General features: G+C 39.4%; 1 protein-coding gene across 7 annotated transcripts in view; it reads right to left on the bottom strand.

Annotated features, from left to right (window-relative positions):
• Window positions 1-2,312: 2,312 nt before the first annotated feature.
• Window positions 2,313-15,531, bottom strand: part of LOC114438879 (paired box protein Pax-7-like) — a 47,721-nt gene continuing 34,502 nt past the window's right edge. For 6 of the 7 annotated variants that reach the window (XM_028410506.1, XM_028410505.1, XM_028410502.1 and 3 more), the window contains 2 exons: window positions 14,469-14,736; window positions 2,313-5,979 (listed from right to left, as the gene is read on the bottom strand). In XM_028410506.1, the coding sequence (XP_028266307.1) occupies window positions 5,864-5,979; window positions 14,469-14,736 (384 nt within the window). In that variant the 3' untranslated portion in view covers window positions 2,313-5,863. Of the gene's footprint in view, window positions 5,980-14,468; window positions 14,737-15,531 lie in introns of those variants that run through there. The other variant, XM_028410508.1, reaches the window with a different exon arrangement.

The following is a 15,531-nucleotide window of genomic DNA, read 5'->3' as shown; positions in this document are numbered from 1 at the left end:
TTTTTTCAAAGCTTCAATGCTCACTGCATTCTTTGTGATCATGCCCTCCAGATTATCAGCACACACGTTAATTGCAGCGACAATGTTGCTCTGTAAGTTTGCTAAAGATATCTCAGCTCTTTGCCTTTTCTCCTTTTGAACGGTGTGTCCGGCAGAGGTGGAAAATCATCATCTCGGTCGCAGTGAGTTTCAGAGCAAAATAGTCATGATCCATGTTGACTGAGGCAGTAGGTGCAGCAGCTGAAGAGCTTGTTGGTGTCTTTTTAGCATTTAAAGGAACTCCTAAAATCATACCTTCTCTGTAGATAGGAGGTTCTTTGTCTTTGCGTTTTTTACCCCTTTTCGTTTTGCATCGTGTTGAAAAAAGTTGAGGCTTCACACACAGAAAAACTGTTGCTCCCTCTAGGCTAGCTGTGATTGAGTACTCCGGTCGTTTAAAAAAAGCAATTAACTTTGTATTAACTAAAGAACGAGTATTAGAAATGTCAAGAGACTGTTTTAACACCGTTTGTAAGTATTTATAGCATCATATTAGGACTAACGCAACGATAGCAAAGGATAGAGATTCGAAAAACTGCTCAGCCATAAGAATATGCGTCTGCTACAATCGCCATCTTGGAGGGCCTCGCTGCTAGAGTTCTCAAATCACTGCACTGGCTTCCTGTGAGTCAAAGGATACATTTCAAAACTTTACTTTTGGTATACAAAGCACTGAATGGTCTTGGACCAAAATACATCCTGGACTTATTGGTTGTTTTCAGGCCTGAAAACACACCTGTTTACTGCAGCTTTCTCCTAAATTCTTAACTGCTGTCCTAACTGCACTCTTCTCATTTAATCATCCTAATTTTATTTGACGTTTTTTATGACTGTAGCATATCTGGTATTATTACAAAGATGGGTGAATGAATTTAACTCCGATTGATCGATATCACTGTTGTGTAACACACTGTCGCAATACACAGCTTGTAGTCCCCACAGATTTAATCAAACCTATGAATTTAAGTAGAAATGAATTTAGGTTGACTGGGAGATTATTCTGCCTTATGTAAGCTTTTTTGTTTTAAATAAAAAAAAAACCCAAACACATAATACATTTCTGTAACAATGAAGATCTGACCTATCCAGCCAAAAAAATGTCAGGGTTTCGAGCCAGGGCTTTTACTTTGGTAGTTTATTTTCTGTTTGTATTAATTTGAGTTTTACTAGTTACTTCCTGTTTTATTTTGGTACTTGTCTTTTCCCTTGTGTTTCAGGTCAGTGACTTCCCCTTCCTCATGTGTGCTCCCTTCCTCCTCCTGTGATTACCTTCTCCACCCTGTGCTTCACATGTGTCCTATTGTTTTCCCGCCCTCCTGTGTATAAAGTCTGTGTGTTTCCTCCCTCTTGTTGCCAGTTCGTTTTGTGAGTATTCCTAGCGACACAGCCGTCCAAGTTGCCTTTCCGCGCTTGTGATTTTCCCTACGAGTTTTCCAGTGAGTTTTGTATTTCCTTGTGAGTGACCTGTTTCTGGATCTGACTACTGTTTTTGCCTTTGCCCTTTTTGATGCCTTTGCCTCGCGGACTGAACTCTTGTGTGCCGATCATTGCTGTGGATTTAACTACTGTTTTTGCCTTTGCCCTTTGATATCTTTGCCCCGTGGACTGAACTCCTGTGTACCGACCATTGCCTGCATTAAAACACTGAGATTTGCCTTATACTTCCGGCTCCGCTGCATCTGTGTCCTCCATTTTGTATCGGCCCTGACAAAAAAGACAATTGGCATGAATAATATTTTTGCTATGAACATGGAAATATGTGAGGAGGAAACTGTAACTTGAAAACTGTAACTTGAAACTTTGATCAATCAAATATAAAATTGTTTTTGGAAATCATGGTTACTGTGTCCTTCACCCTGCTATTCAGCTTAGCAGCACACAAGCAAGCACCCATATTCATGGTGGCTCAAGGAGGACTGAGAAAGCATTAGTGCACATTACACTGAGGGCAACAATAATACAAATAAAATATTGCTAAAATGAAATTCAATAAAAACAGATGTTAAACATAAAGAAGATCCTTTATTATTTTATTTTTTAATTACTATTTTCAATCAAATATATAGTTTCAATCGTTTTCAACTCATTGCATTTGTTTTTATTATCATTTAAACTACCCAACTTCTTTAGAAACAAATTTAAAACTTTATTTGACTGCCTACTAACAACAACAATATTGGTTAGCACAACCCTGTGGTCTTGGTCCAGTTGTAGAGCATTAATGAACAGACAGTCACACCAGTGTTACACACACCAAGAGGCAGAGGGGAATAAATGCCAGTACAACTTTCTCACTAGTCTAATACTTCATACATCTAGAATAAATTATACTATGGGAAAATACACACATGCCAAACTGAAAGCTAAATAAAACAAGCAGAAAAAGTACCAAGAGGAAGGGTAGGAATGAATAACATTTTCTGTACATATGATCCTTTTTGATTCCCTTGGTTTACGTCAGTCTGCTCAGTGAAAAAAATATACAAGGTAGAAGGTCAACACAGCCAACATCTAAGCTAACATCTTCATGACTCTTGCAGCAGTGTAGATGGATGGCATTATAAAAGTTTGTATATGACAGTGATGATTGAACAGCAGCCTCTAGTGGGAAGGGAGAGAGAGCTAGATATAATCCTTAACTGAAATTACACAACGTTGGGAATGTTTGTAATGCTTCCATTTCATGGCATCTTGTTCATAGTTGCAAGTAAATGAAGAAACACTCAGTGTATCTCTGCTATGATATCAAAAGCTAAAGAAAAACAGAAACAAAACAGGAGAAAGCATTTAGATCATTTGATCATTTTTGTATGTGTGGAATGATTATGTTTGGTCTCTATACTTCAGGCTGTTAAAGTTGAAGTGGTGTCCACTGAATGGTGAAACAGAAAGACTGAAAGTGGGGTCCTTGCAGCACTGTTATTCCTCTCCTGAGCAGTGCCGTGGTAACTGTAGAAGGCATGAAAAAGTGGAATGGCAAAGAAACCTTTCCTTTGGTTACTAATAACAAAACTAATGTCTGTCATTCTGAGTGCTTCATGGTTTGGGTCCACAATATGGGTTTTGACAAACTGACACAAATTATATATTGCTTAAAATACTAAATTGAATCTGGTCTTAAAATATTAGTTAAGTAAAACAATCAAATTTCAACTGTTAGGATGATTTTCATACCAGTTATTTTTTACAGTGTACTGTTTAACCACTTTTAAATATCATCTTTCAAATACCAGTAAACTTTTACTTTGTGCTGCTTTCTATCACTATCAAAGAAAGAATCCAAAAGCTAAACCAGGTATGCTTAATTAAGCCCTTGTGCGCCACCGTCTCCTCTCCCCTCTCTCCTCTACTAACTGATGAAATTTAGACATCATCTCATCAGTTTCTATTCCTACTAGGTGGCGCTATGACTATGAGAGTACAGTGGTACACAAATGACTTCAGGTGGGACTCGGCAAACATGTAAAGTTTGGGGAAGATTGGAAGGACACTTACTTCCTGTTGCAGGACCAAAAGTCTAACTTTGTTAACACCCACGCCGTTTGACAGATGCAAATGGTTTTGATAAATTTGATCAGATAAAAAGTTCTCTTCAAAATTTGACAGCCAATTCAAAATTTCAGACTTCCTCTTGGTTATAAAATATGAGTCCAGAAGGCTGTCTTGAAATTTAACATAACCCCATTACTGTTCACATGTACCAATGCGGTGAGGGGTTGCTTTGTCATGTTAAGGCATTTTTTTAATACACTGGATAGGGGTGGAACAAAATCCTCGGTTCGGTTTTGAGGTCACGGTTTTCAGTTTGGTTTAGTTTACATTGTTGAGGTTTTTACTACTTTAAATACCATAAATTGGCATAAAATACACTACCGTTTAAAGGTTTGGGGTCACCAGGCCAGTTCTACAGCTTTTCTGATCAGCATAACAGTCCTGCTGTGCTAACATCATTATACAGGAGTTTTCTAATCATCAATTAGCCTTTTTTAACACGATTAGCTAACACAATTACCATTAGAACATAGAAGTGATGGTTGCTGGAAAAGTGCCTCTGTATACCTTTGTATATATTCCATTAAAAATTAGCGTTTTCTAACTAGGATAGTGATTTACCACATTAACAATGTCTGGACTGTATATCTGATTACTTTAACATTATCTTCATTGTAAAAAAAAACAAACATTTTTCAAAAAAAATAAAGACATTTCCAATTAAGTTGGCAACACTTGTCTCCATGCTGTGGTAAAAATGCCTCCCTGCATTACTTGTTGCACATTTCCTAAAGCGAACAAAACACACTCCCTGAACCGAGACACGTGTACTGAACATTTTAGATTTTTTTCCTGAACTTTTCCTTTACTTAGTACACAGATCAGGTTTGGTCTAGATTTGACAAATTACTAGGAGTTACAGGAATATTGTTGACTTGTGGCAAAACATCAATGTTCGCCACAAGGCCACACCTAAATAAGCCCAGGATATTCCTAAAATAGCAGACTTTTCTGACCAGCTTTGAAGATTTAGTCAATACAGTAAGAGAAGTACATTTCCTGTTGCAAGTAGGTTATCATCTGCCAAGATTTCAGATTAACCATTTCCTGGGAGTTTATTTATAAAACAAAATGCAAAATGTAAAAGGCAAAACAAATTTTGTCCACACCCATTCAATGCAACACTGAAATACAAAACAAAAAAGCTAAAAAAAAAACAAAAAAACACGGTTCTTTTGCCACAAGATTAGTGAATAATAATCCCTTGCATTACAAGACCCTCAAAATACCTGGTTAACATTACATCAAAACGAATTAGTTGCATTGGGTTTAGACATTTAAACAACAATGCTAGGTTTGGATTTCAAAGTAACTTGATGCTTTGAAACTGATTGATAGACAAAAATACTTACTTGGATTTAGACATGAAAACTACACAGAACTACATACTGATCAAAGTGACAGAAAATGGGGCAAAAAATGATCATAAACAGCAAGTGAAAACAACAAACAAATGGCTCATTATGACAATCAAACTCAGCCTAGTCTATGAATGTCTGAGTTTCCTTTAAAAGGCTTCGTTACTTCTGAGCTGAGGACCTAGGCCAAACCTTTTGGAATGAAAGGTGGAATGTTTTTAGGGATCTCTCTCATATTTAGTTCAATGTAAAAATGGAATTAAATTTAATTTAGGAATTTACCTTTTGTTACTGAAACAACTTTCATCACAGATCACTTTTATTGAAACTACTGAACATTTTTGCAGTTATTTTATGTTTAAAGGGCTGATGCTTTTAGGTCATAGTATCACTCGCTGGTTATGGATTAACAAAAAGAGATTTAGATGAGGAAAAACTGAATTGTCTCAGAGGTCAACACAATGAAGGTCAGCTGCTCTTCATGAGGTCTTGTTGTTGATAAGAGCATGAGTGCCTGATTTTGATGTCAGTTTTTCTGTAGATTACTATATAAAGTTGACCAGTTTCACTAAAAATGTAAAGTTGTTTCAAACTTTAAAAAACAAACAAAAAAACAGTCAAGGCTAATCTGTGTAACTGAGCTAGACAGCAGCTGAAATTTAATCAAGTGCTTTATTGTTATACCATTAGATTATTTGAATAAAATGTGCAAAACACTTAAAATATTGCAAAGATTTGAAATCTTTGTTGTCAATTTCGTTGATCCCATAAGGAATGTTGGACAGCTGCAACATTGAAGAACAGGCTAACATCAGCCATACCTTTGATTTGTTCTCGAAGAAATCTGAATTGTAGCAGAAGATGTGGGTTGTGCTGGTGAACCAAGTGTTATGCTGTTTAATGTTAGCTGAGTACTAATAGGCCTGGCCAGTCTCGACTTGCAGCAGTCCCAGTACAGCCGAATGGTCAGCCAGCTTCATCCTACGCTGACTGGAGAGGCTGACATTCTTTGCCAGGTAATCCACAGCTGCTGTAAAGGACAGGAGACAGGATGCAGAGTTAATGGTGTTTAAAAAGAATCCTCTTAAACTGTTGACATTTAATATTGTTGTTATGATGTGATGTAGGTGAGTTTAGGACCCAGGTGCAGACACAGTTCAAAACAAAACAGACTTTTATCCAAACAGGTAATAGAGCAGTCCAAAAACAGGAAGAACAAAGGGCGAGCTACAGCAAACTGAGCCGAGAGCTATGGCAAAAACAAAATCACAAGGAAGGCAAAACAAAAGGGAAAAAACTAAGGCAAACCTAGGGGAAGAGGGTAATACAGAGAAGGGTGAGACGACACAAGGACAAGGAGAGCTGAGGAACGCAGGTAAGACAGGGGACATCACAGGGGAAACAGCGACAAAGAAACAACAAAGGCAAAGGAGAGCACAGGACTTAAGTAGGAAGGAGGACAAGACACAGGTGGACACAATCAGGGAGGAGGGAGCCACGAGGAAGTAACACAAACAGGAAGAAACAGGGAGCACAGGACTACAAAACACAACATACAAGACAACACTGGGATCACATGAGGGAGATCAGGGGGAAAACGCAAACAACCAGGACTAGAGACTAAGACAGGAATACAAGACTACACTAAGACTACAAGAGGGAGCTGAGAACAGGAGGGAGGAAGAACATCAGAGAAGACAGGAGAAGCAGAGAAGACAAGAGGAGGAGAGAACAGGGGCACAGAGGGTAAAAACAACCATAAAAATAACAGGGAAAACAGGGTAAACATGACAACCATAACAATTGTGACACTTTCATGAAATTAATCTATGCTCTAATTAAAGCAAAATCTATCTTTTTTGTATTATTATATTAAAAGATTATCAGACAGTTGGAGGGCATCCCCCTTTGTCTGTTTTAATGACAGCAAGTAGGAGGATGTATTGCAGCAGGTCCACAGTCAATGCTTGTTTAAGGGTTCATTCTTTTCTTTTCTGTGTTTGCTGAAGATCAACTTCTGTCCAACTTCAAAAAATTAAAGCTTCTGTTTCGTCCAAATGTTTACTTAAGTAGACACCACTAGACAGAAACGCAATTCCACTCACAATCAATAAAAATAAACAGAGATGAATAAATGTTGATTATGGCAATATATACTGTTGCATTCAAAACCTCAATTGCATTTAAGGTTTTTGACAAAATGTAACATTTTTCAGTGTATGTTTGCAAGTTAGTTAAATAAAACATTACAAGGACATATAGTTTACAAATTTAAAGTTAAAGGAGCAGTTGCTGCACTGCCTACATGTGGCAAAAGAGAATAGAATAGAATGTCTTTTGTCACTATAAACATTAGAGTGCAAAAAAGCAATATATAAAAAAAAAGCATTGGAACTATCCAGATATATCCAGACGGCTTGAATCTCTCTGGCTCTAGCTGGATTAATTTCCCCAGTGTGAACAGGGTCTATATGTGGTAGAGGACCTCAGTGGGTGGATCTGAGTGAAACCTAAAAAAATAGCTCAAATGACTCCATACTTACCTGTGTTGATTTGACTGACTGTGTCAGGTGTGTCTACTGACTGGCTAATGACTCAGACTGCAAGAGGGGACTGGTAGACAGTCCATTGTGCTTGCTGGGCACATGTGACTTGGAGTGAAACTTCCTGGGAATGAATGGAAGCTGCATTGTATGTGGTAGAAAGATGATGTCCCTGTTAGGAGAAGGTTTTTCCAGCATAACGTAGATGCTTCCCTAACTCCTCTTTTAAATCATCTTTCCTCTCTGTCTAAAATGTGAACATTGTTGTCCTCAAAGGAGTGTACTTTCTCTTTGATGTGAAGGTGAACAGCTGAGTCTTGTCCTGTGGAGGTAGCTCTCCTGTGCTGAGCCATTCTTCTGTGGAGTGGTCATTTAGTTTCTCCAATATACAGATCAGAGCACTCCTCACTGCACTGGACTGCATATATCACATTGCTGTGTTTCTCCCTGGGAGTTTTGTCCTTTGGGTGAACCAGTTTTTGTCTAAGTGTTGTCATGGGTTTAAAATGGACCAGGATGTCATGGTTATAAAAATCCTGTTGTTGAGTTTCTCTTATACTTGTGACGTATGGAATGGCAATGTTCTTTCTCCACCGGTTGTTGTTGTTGGTGGGTCTGGTTTTTGTGGCTTTGATGAGTGCCCACTTGGGATAGCCACAAGTTTGCAGGTCCTTCCTAATGTGATGTTGCTCCTTTTTCTTCCCCTCTGAGCTGAACTCAGGGCTCTCCTCTCCACTTTCTCCATGCAGAGTCACAATGGGGTTGGAGCCTATCCCAGCTATATCTACCTGTGAGAGGCGGGTCACCAGTCCATCACAGGGCAACATACACATGCAAACAACCATTCACACTCACACTGTAACATCATGATAACAAATCTAAACAACAAATGTGGCAATTGTTAGGGCCCGAGCACGAAATGTGCGAGAGCCCTATTGAAATGCAAAAGGTTATTATACTTGATTATTGTTCTGCCCACATGATTACGAATTTGACCCCCTGCTCAAAAACTCACCAAATTTGGCACAAAATTGTCCCCCGACGAAAATCGCGACTTGACACTGTCGCCATTGGAGGGCATGGCCGCATGGCTCTGCAGCACCCCCTAAAGAGTGAAAATATTCACCGCATGTGCTACAGAACTAAAACTCAGTACACTGATGTATCGCCTCGTGACAAGAAATAAAGCCTCTTGGACGAAAATTCCACGACGTACAGGAAGTCCGCCATTTTGAAAAAAACACACCTTTTTCCAATTTGCACTCCCCGCACTTTTGCAAACTCCTCCTAGGGGAATTGCTTGATACGGCTGAAAATTGGTGCACTCGCCCTTAAGGGGTTAGGGACCAACAGTTCAAAAACGCAGCACTTCGTCATACGGTCTGGCTGTGGCGCCACCACGAAGTTGCCCCTTTGCCAATGCACAGGAAATGGATGTATTTGTGGCTGTATCTCCCACATACTTCATTCTGTGTTGATGAAAAAAATCAGGCATGCTGAGCCTGTCATTCTGAACAGATTGATATAACCATATGCATATGTGGGCGTGGCCACGTGGCTCGGCAGCGCCCCCTAGGATTAGATATGGGTCCCACTTTGACCTACACACACGAAACTCGGTACACATATGTATCACCTCTAGACGAGAAAAAAAGTCTCTTGAGGGCATCCTCTAAAAGGCACACGAAGGCTGCCATTTTGAAAAAACAATGCAATTTTGAAAAAACAACGCCATTTTGCATTTTTCACTCCCCACACTTTTGCGAACCCCCCCTAGGGGATTTGTCCAATCCAGCTGAAAATTGGTGCACTTGCCCTTAAGAGGTTAGGGACCAAAAGTTATCAAAAACGCAGCACTTCGTCATACGCTCTGGCTGTGGCGCCGCCACGAATTTCACCCTTCGCCAACGCACAGGAAATAGCTGTTTTTGTGGGTGTATCTCCCACATACTTCATCCTATGTGGATGAAACTTTACAGTCATGCTGAACATCTGACTCTGCATGCACTGATATGCTGATACGCTACAGTCACTGCGCCACCTACTGGCCGGAAGACCTGTCTTTTCTATGTGTTTTGGTGTACACTTCTGGTATGCAGACCACAGCTCATGCCGATACCTGGGGTAGAGAGGTCGTGGGATGATAGGGGAGGCGGCGGCTGCTGGTCCCGCGGATCGCAAGGACTGTGAGGGCCCATCATCGCTGCTTGCAGCTTTAATTTTTTGATAAATTTTATACATTTTTTTTCTCCCCTGAGATCGCACTTTTGGGGGCCTTAACGTGCCACAAAACTCCCCAAACTTTCGCCTGAAAAATTTTGAAATTTGCTGACTTTTAAAAACGCACATGGGAAAATTGCTCTATAGTGCCCCCTAACGTGTAGCCCCTCTGGCCAGGTTGACACAGGATCGTGAAAATTGGCACACATATATATCATCCCAAGATGCACAAAAAAGCCTCTTGGACCCCCCCCCTCCCAACCCAACAGGAAGTCCACCATTTTGAATTGTACGGCCATTTTTGTCGATTTTTGACCTTCCTACAAAACTTTTCACGCCTCACATACTTCATCCAATTGAGCTGAAATTCACTGTGTCCACTCAGGACATCATAGGGAATAGACGCATTCCAAAACTCATTCAAAAGTGTTATGGTGTGGCCGGGGCATGACCTCAATTTCAGAGGAAACAGGAAGTCGCTATAACTTCTGTGTTTACTGCCCGATCTGTACCAAATGTCACATGTATGATCAGAGTCTGACTCTAAACACATCTATACAATATTGAGGTTTTGACAAAGCGCCACCTACTGGCTACACAAAATGTGTTTTCATAGGTTTCTCTGCATGCCCCTCTGGCCTGTTTTGGGTTGGCTCATGAAAATTGGCACACATATGTATCACACCAAGACTCACAAAAAAGTCTCTTGGAACTCACTATTTTCCGCAGTACCACCAACATACTTTATGCAATGTGGACAAAATCTTACAGTACTGCTATGGACCCAAGTCTGAACAGATATATATGTTAATTTGATGATACGGTCATAGCGCCACCTACTGGCAACAGAAACTTTGTATTATAAACATGTGTTTGTTGTACATCTCTGGAAATGAGAGGAGAGCAGAGCAGAGGAGATGAGAGCAGAGGAGAGGAGACTGCGATGACCCCATGGATCGCAAGGTGTGCAAGGGCCCACAATGCTGCTTGCAGCTTTAATTAGGGCCCGAGCATCGAATGTGCAAGAGCCCTATTGAAACCTTAGGAATTATTATTAGGGCCCGAGCACCGAATGGTGCAAGAGAAATCAGATATAGCCAACTTCAATAATTATTTCATCATTTCAGCCATAAATTCACACCAATACATTCCTGGAAAAATGTTCATGCACATTACAAGGAACTGAATCGTATCCCCATTTATGAACTGGAGATAAATAAAATACTCTCCAGACTATCAAACTCAAAAAGTAAAGATATTTATGGACTGGATTGCACTCTCATTAAGAAGAACCATGAACACCTTATTATGCCAATAACAAAATGAATAAATGCCTCCATTCGGCACCACGATTTTCCAAACTCCCTGAAACAAGCTGTAATCATCCCCATCCCCAAATCATCAGATTTGGGGATTTCAAATCAGAAATTTCAAATTATAGACCTTTTAGTATACTTTCATTACTATCAAGGGCTATAGAAAAAGTAGTAACCGGGCAACTGGTAAAACACTTAGAAACTTGTGATCTACTACGACCCATGCAATTTGGATTCAGGAAGAACCACTCAACAGAAACAGCATGCTGCTACTTAACCAAAAATATAAAACAGTCCTTAGATAAGGGGTGCATAATGGGAGCCATTTTTCTTGATTTGCAGAAAAAACATTCATTACAGTAAATCATGAACAACAACAAGTTAAATCAATTCCAAGACCATGTAATATAGGTCTGCCACAAGGATCGCATCTGGGACCAGTACTCTTTACAATATATATCAACGATTTACCATTAGTAATAATGTCTGAAATAATTCAGAACGTTACTGAATATAAATAATTCTCATATTGGACCCTTCTTTTAATTTTTAGAAGCATATAAAAGATATCAAAAACCCTAAAGTACAATTTGGCCACTTTCAAAAATGTAAGAAATTCCCTCTCAACACAGGCAGCCGAATGTTTTCTGATTAGGGAGTGACAAAGCCCATGTTTCCCCTTATGTTCCTGTGTGTTTTACCTCCTTGTGTTTCCCTCCTTTGTGATTGCTTGCCCCGCCCTAATGTGTCTCACCTGTGTCTTGTTATCCTCTTGTATTTAAGTCCTGTATCCCTTTGTCTTTGTCAGTCCGGTTTAGCTGCCCCCCTGATGTTCTTCATGTTCAGTGACCTCTTTTGGATTACCTGTGCCTTTGTTTGGTTTGTAGTTTGTATCCCTGGTTTTCATGCTTTGGACTTTGGCTTTGGTTAAGCCTTTTGTTTGAACCCCTGACTGTCTGCGTTTGGGTCCTAATCTAATTAAAAACACAAAACACATGAATTTACTTTATTTTTGTTCTGTGTGCCATTTTATGTGAGTTTAGTTTGCACTGATTTGAATTAACAATTGATGGTTATAATAATCTTTCTCACTGTAGAACATTGAACTTCAAATAGTTTGAAATGGTTTTATAAGTCTTTCCAGATTGATGTGCAGCAACAGTTGCTTCTCTAACATCATTGTTTTTGTCTTATATTCTATAGAAGCAATAAGAGGGGATGCAGTATTGACCACTTTATTATTATTATTTATTTTGAACATGACTGTATTGACTTATGGCTGATAGCATAACCTAGGGTTTCTCAAACCTTGGTGCTCCAAGGCCCTTCGCCTCTGCATGTCCCCTGAAACTTCCCTTAAAAATAGTAATTTACATTGTCCTACTGGAAACCTAAACTAAAGGAATGTCTTCTGCATGTTTAAACTTGTATTATGACCTGTCTGCTTCACCTGCTGTGCCATGAGTTAGAGTTTCTTTGTGTTTCCATCATATATTTACGACAAAAGCGGAGTGATTTCTATACTAAACATTAACAAGTGTCAAATGGGCTCTGGGCTCATTTAATAGAATGACAAAGGGTAAGGTGCACAGCTAGTGCGATAACATCAGTAGTTGCAGTAATTTCAAAATATCTGGTTTACAAATTGATGATTTAATCACTGACCAAACATACAGGAATGCATCATTAAATAATATATAAAGTAAAAGAAAAAAATTTCTAAACAAAAATGAATTTCTTTGTCTCTGTCAAGATGTCTCAGGCTTTGATGGTATTGCTTATTTGAATAATAGTGGTTAAAACCCTATGCATGCCGTATGTTGACAAGAAAAACATGTAGACTTAACATGCACTTAACATGCATTGTATTGTTGCAGAGCAGTTCATTGTATATCCAATCGCCAAGACTGACAAGAGGACAGACAGACAAAAGCAGCCAACCGTTTGGCTTACGCTGACAGAAAGACAGGTAGTCACTAGAATAACTGTGATTCTTGGAAAGCTGACATTAATGCCCAGCACAGAGAAGTTGATGTTGCTCCTCCCAGGTTCAGTCGATGATAACTCTCTTTTACAGAGAGGCGGCTGACAGGTGTATGTGGATATACATGTATGTGTGTTGTGGCTATAAGGAGGAGATAAGTAAGGCATGTCAGTAAAGAAGCTAGTCTGGAAAGAAAGGAAGATGTCACTCCTGTGCTGAGAAATGAGAGAAAGAAGAGCACCTATGGGTGGGCAGGTCTGTCTGCCAAGATGTCAGTCACCTAGAAAGCTAGTAGGAGCAATATGTGTCTGCGAGTGTGTGTTTGTATTTGTGTATGTTTCAAAAGGGTTTAGTGCCCTCTAAAGGATGCAGTTTTTTCCTGTCAACCAGGTTTATGCCTTAAATCCCCGTTGAGCAGTCACACTGAGAGTCCTCTTCTTTTGAAATAGAGCCTATCTGATAACACACGCTCAACCCACATGAAAAAACACAAATGTGTGCCTGTGCACTCACTCGCACACAGGTTCAGACACACTCTTCAGCTATTTTGCCAGTGTGCTCCTTAATCTGCCAAGAGCTTTCAGAATTAGAATTCAGGAAAGAGTCTAATGTCTATACCCAGTAAATCTGTCTGCAGGAGGGAGACAGGGGAGTGGAGGGCCACAGCAAATGTCACTCCAGACAGTGATCAGATGCACAATTTGGAGGGAACTTTTACTGCGGTATAATTATTAGGGATAAAAAAACTGTGGCCACATCTAAAAAATATTCATCTTTTGTATGGATTTGTAGCAGTATCCAGTGGACTAATGCATGATTGCATACCTCATGATATACAGCCCATGCCTAACAGGAAAATGTGTAATGCTTATTGGAACATAAAATATGACCCAAGCAACATGGAAAAAAGAGGAACCTTAAAAAAGAGCCAAACCAATGTGGTGAGTTTTAGTATGCACCAGATTTTCTATGACTACAGCTCATCACATAGCCTGTCGTGTAAGTGGTTGGTATTTCCAGACTTTGTATGTTTTTTCTCCCCACCTATGCTCATGGTGCACATTATGTGTTGTTAGTTCACCATTGTAACCAAAAATGCCAGGTAATTTTTGCCATGTAAGTGTTTACTGTTGTGACAGCTTGTGTTTTAAGCCAAACCATATCTTTAGCCATTTGTTTTAAATACCTAACTATCAGTGAAAACAAAACATTTGTGGGATCCAAGGCTGTGAGGTTGGGATGAACACTATTTAAATACAATCATTTCTCTATTGATATCAATATGTGATACAATATCTTGCCTACACTATTGTACATTTTAGAATAAGCTTTGCGAAAGAAAAAAAGAAACATTTTGTTCTGTAAGTTAATTGTGTATTTTTTAAGTTAGTGTCATGAAGTAATGTTAAAAACATATTAAAAACATTATTAGGTAGCTCAAACTAGTAGGACTCACTCTGGCCATACTGACTATACTGATAGCCCGCGGCAGCCACTGCTGTGTCCATGCTGTAGCTGGTGGTGCTGTATGTAGGGGGGCAGTAAGACTGGGATGAAGGAAGGCTGTCCACTGCCTTAATGGATGCCTCGGCTGAACGCTGACTGCAGCTAGCTGAGATGCTGTTGGAAGATGAGGAGTCCAACGTGCTGTGGAGTGGTGAGATGGAGAACTCGTGTTGTGGTTGCGAGGAAACACCACCTGGGTTACTCAGGATGCTCATTACCTGCAAACACACAGAAAGACATCTTGAAAACCACTGGGTTAATAGTTATGAGAATGTGGTTCTGTAATGTTGACAATAACTGCAATACTACCTCAGAGATACAATCCATCATTTTTTAATTTAATCATTTTCTTTTGTCTAGCTAGATAATGTATTTTAACCCTGCATACCACCATAAATAGAAAAAAGACACAGAAGAGCACTAGCTAGCTAGAAACAGTGGGTGGAGGAATGGAGGGGAATATATAAAGCTCTCTAGGACCTCCGAGAAGGCCTAAATTAGAATCAGAATTATTGCTAATCATATACCATCAACATATCATTTGCCAACCAATATTAAACAGAAAAAAGTATCTTTAAACCCTTCAAACCCGTCTCTTGAAAAAGACCATTTGTCTTACCAAAAGTTAAGGAGTTTAAGCCTGTGGGTTCAACCCAGTGAATGGTGGGACCTCTGAAAATATAGTGGGGCAACAATATTCTATTGTGGAGAAACTGCTGACAGAATAAATGCAAACAATCAGCTGCACAACTGCACCATCTTAATTCCAAAGAAGAACGACTTGGACTTCAAGTAGTGTGACCATCAAAAGGTTATTTAAAATCTAATAGGCCACCATACTGAAGTAAATTATAACTGGTAAATTTACCAATTTAGCAGTCATGATGCTGTGTGTGCACATGTGGCATATTTATAAGTGTATATAATTTAAAATAATTTATCGATAATATTTAATTTGATTGCATTGCAGCAATCCTCTCCACATCGAGAGGAGTCAGCTGAAGTGGCTCGGG

The sequence above is a fragment of the Parambassis ranga genome, chromosome 7, assembly GCF_900634625.1.
Source record: "Parambassis ranga chromosome 7, fParRan2.1, whole genome shotgun sequence".
NCBI lineage: Eukaryota > Metazoa > Chordata > Actinopteri > Ambassidae > Parambassis > Parambassis ranga.
The sequence above is the reverse complement of the archived record's forward strand: the minus strand, read 5'-3'. Positions and strand labels throughout refer to the sequence as shown.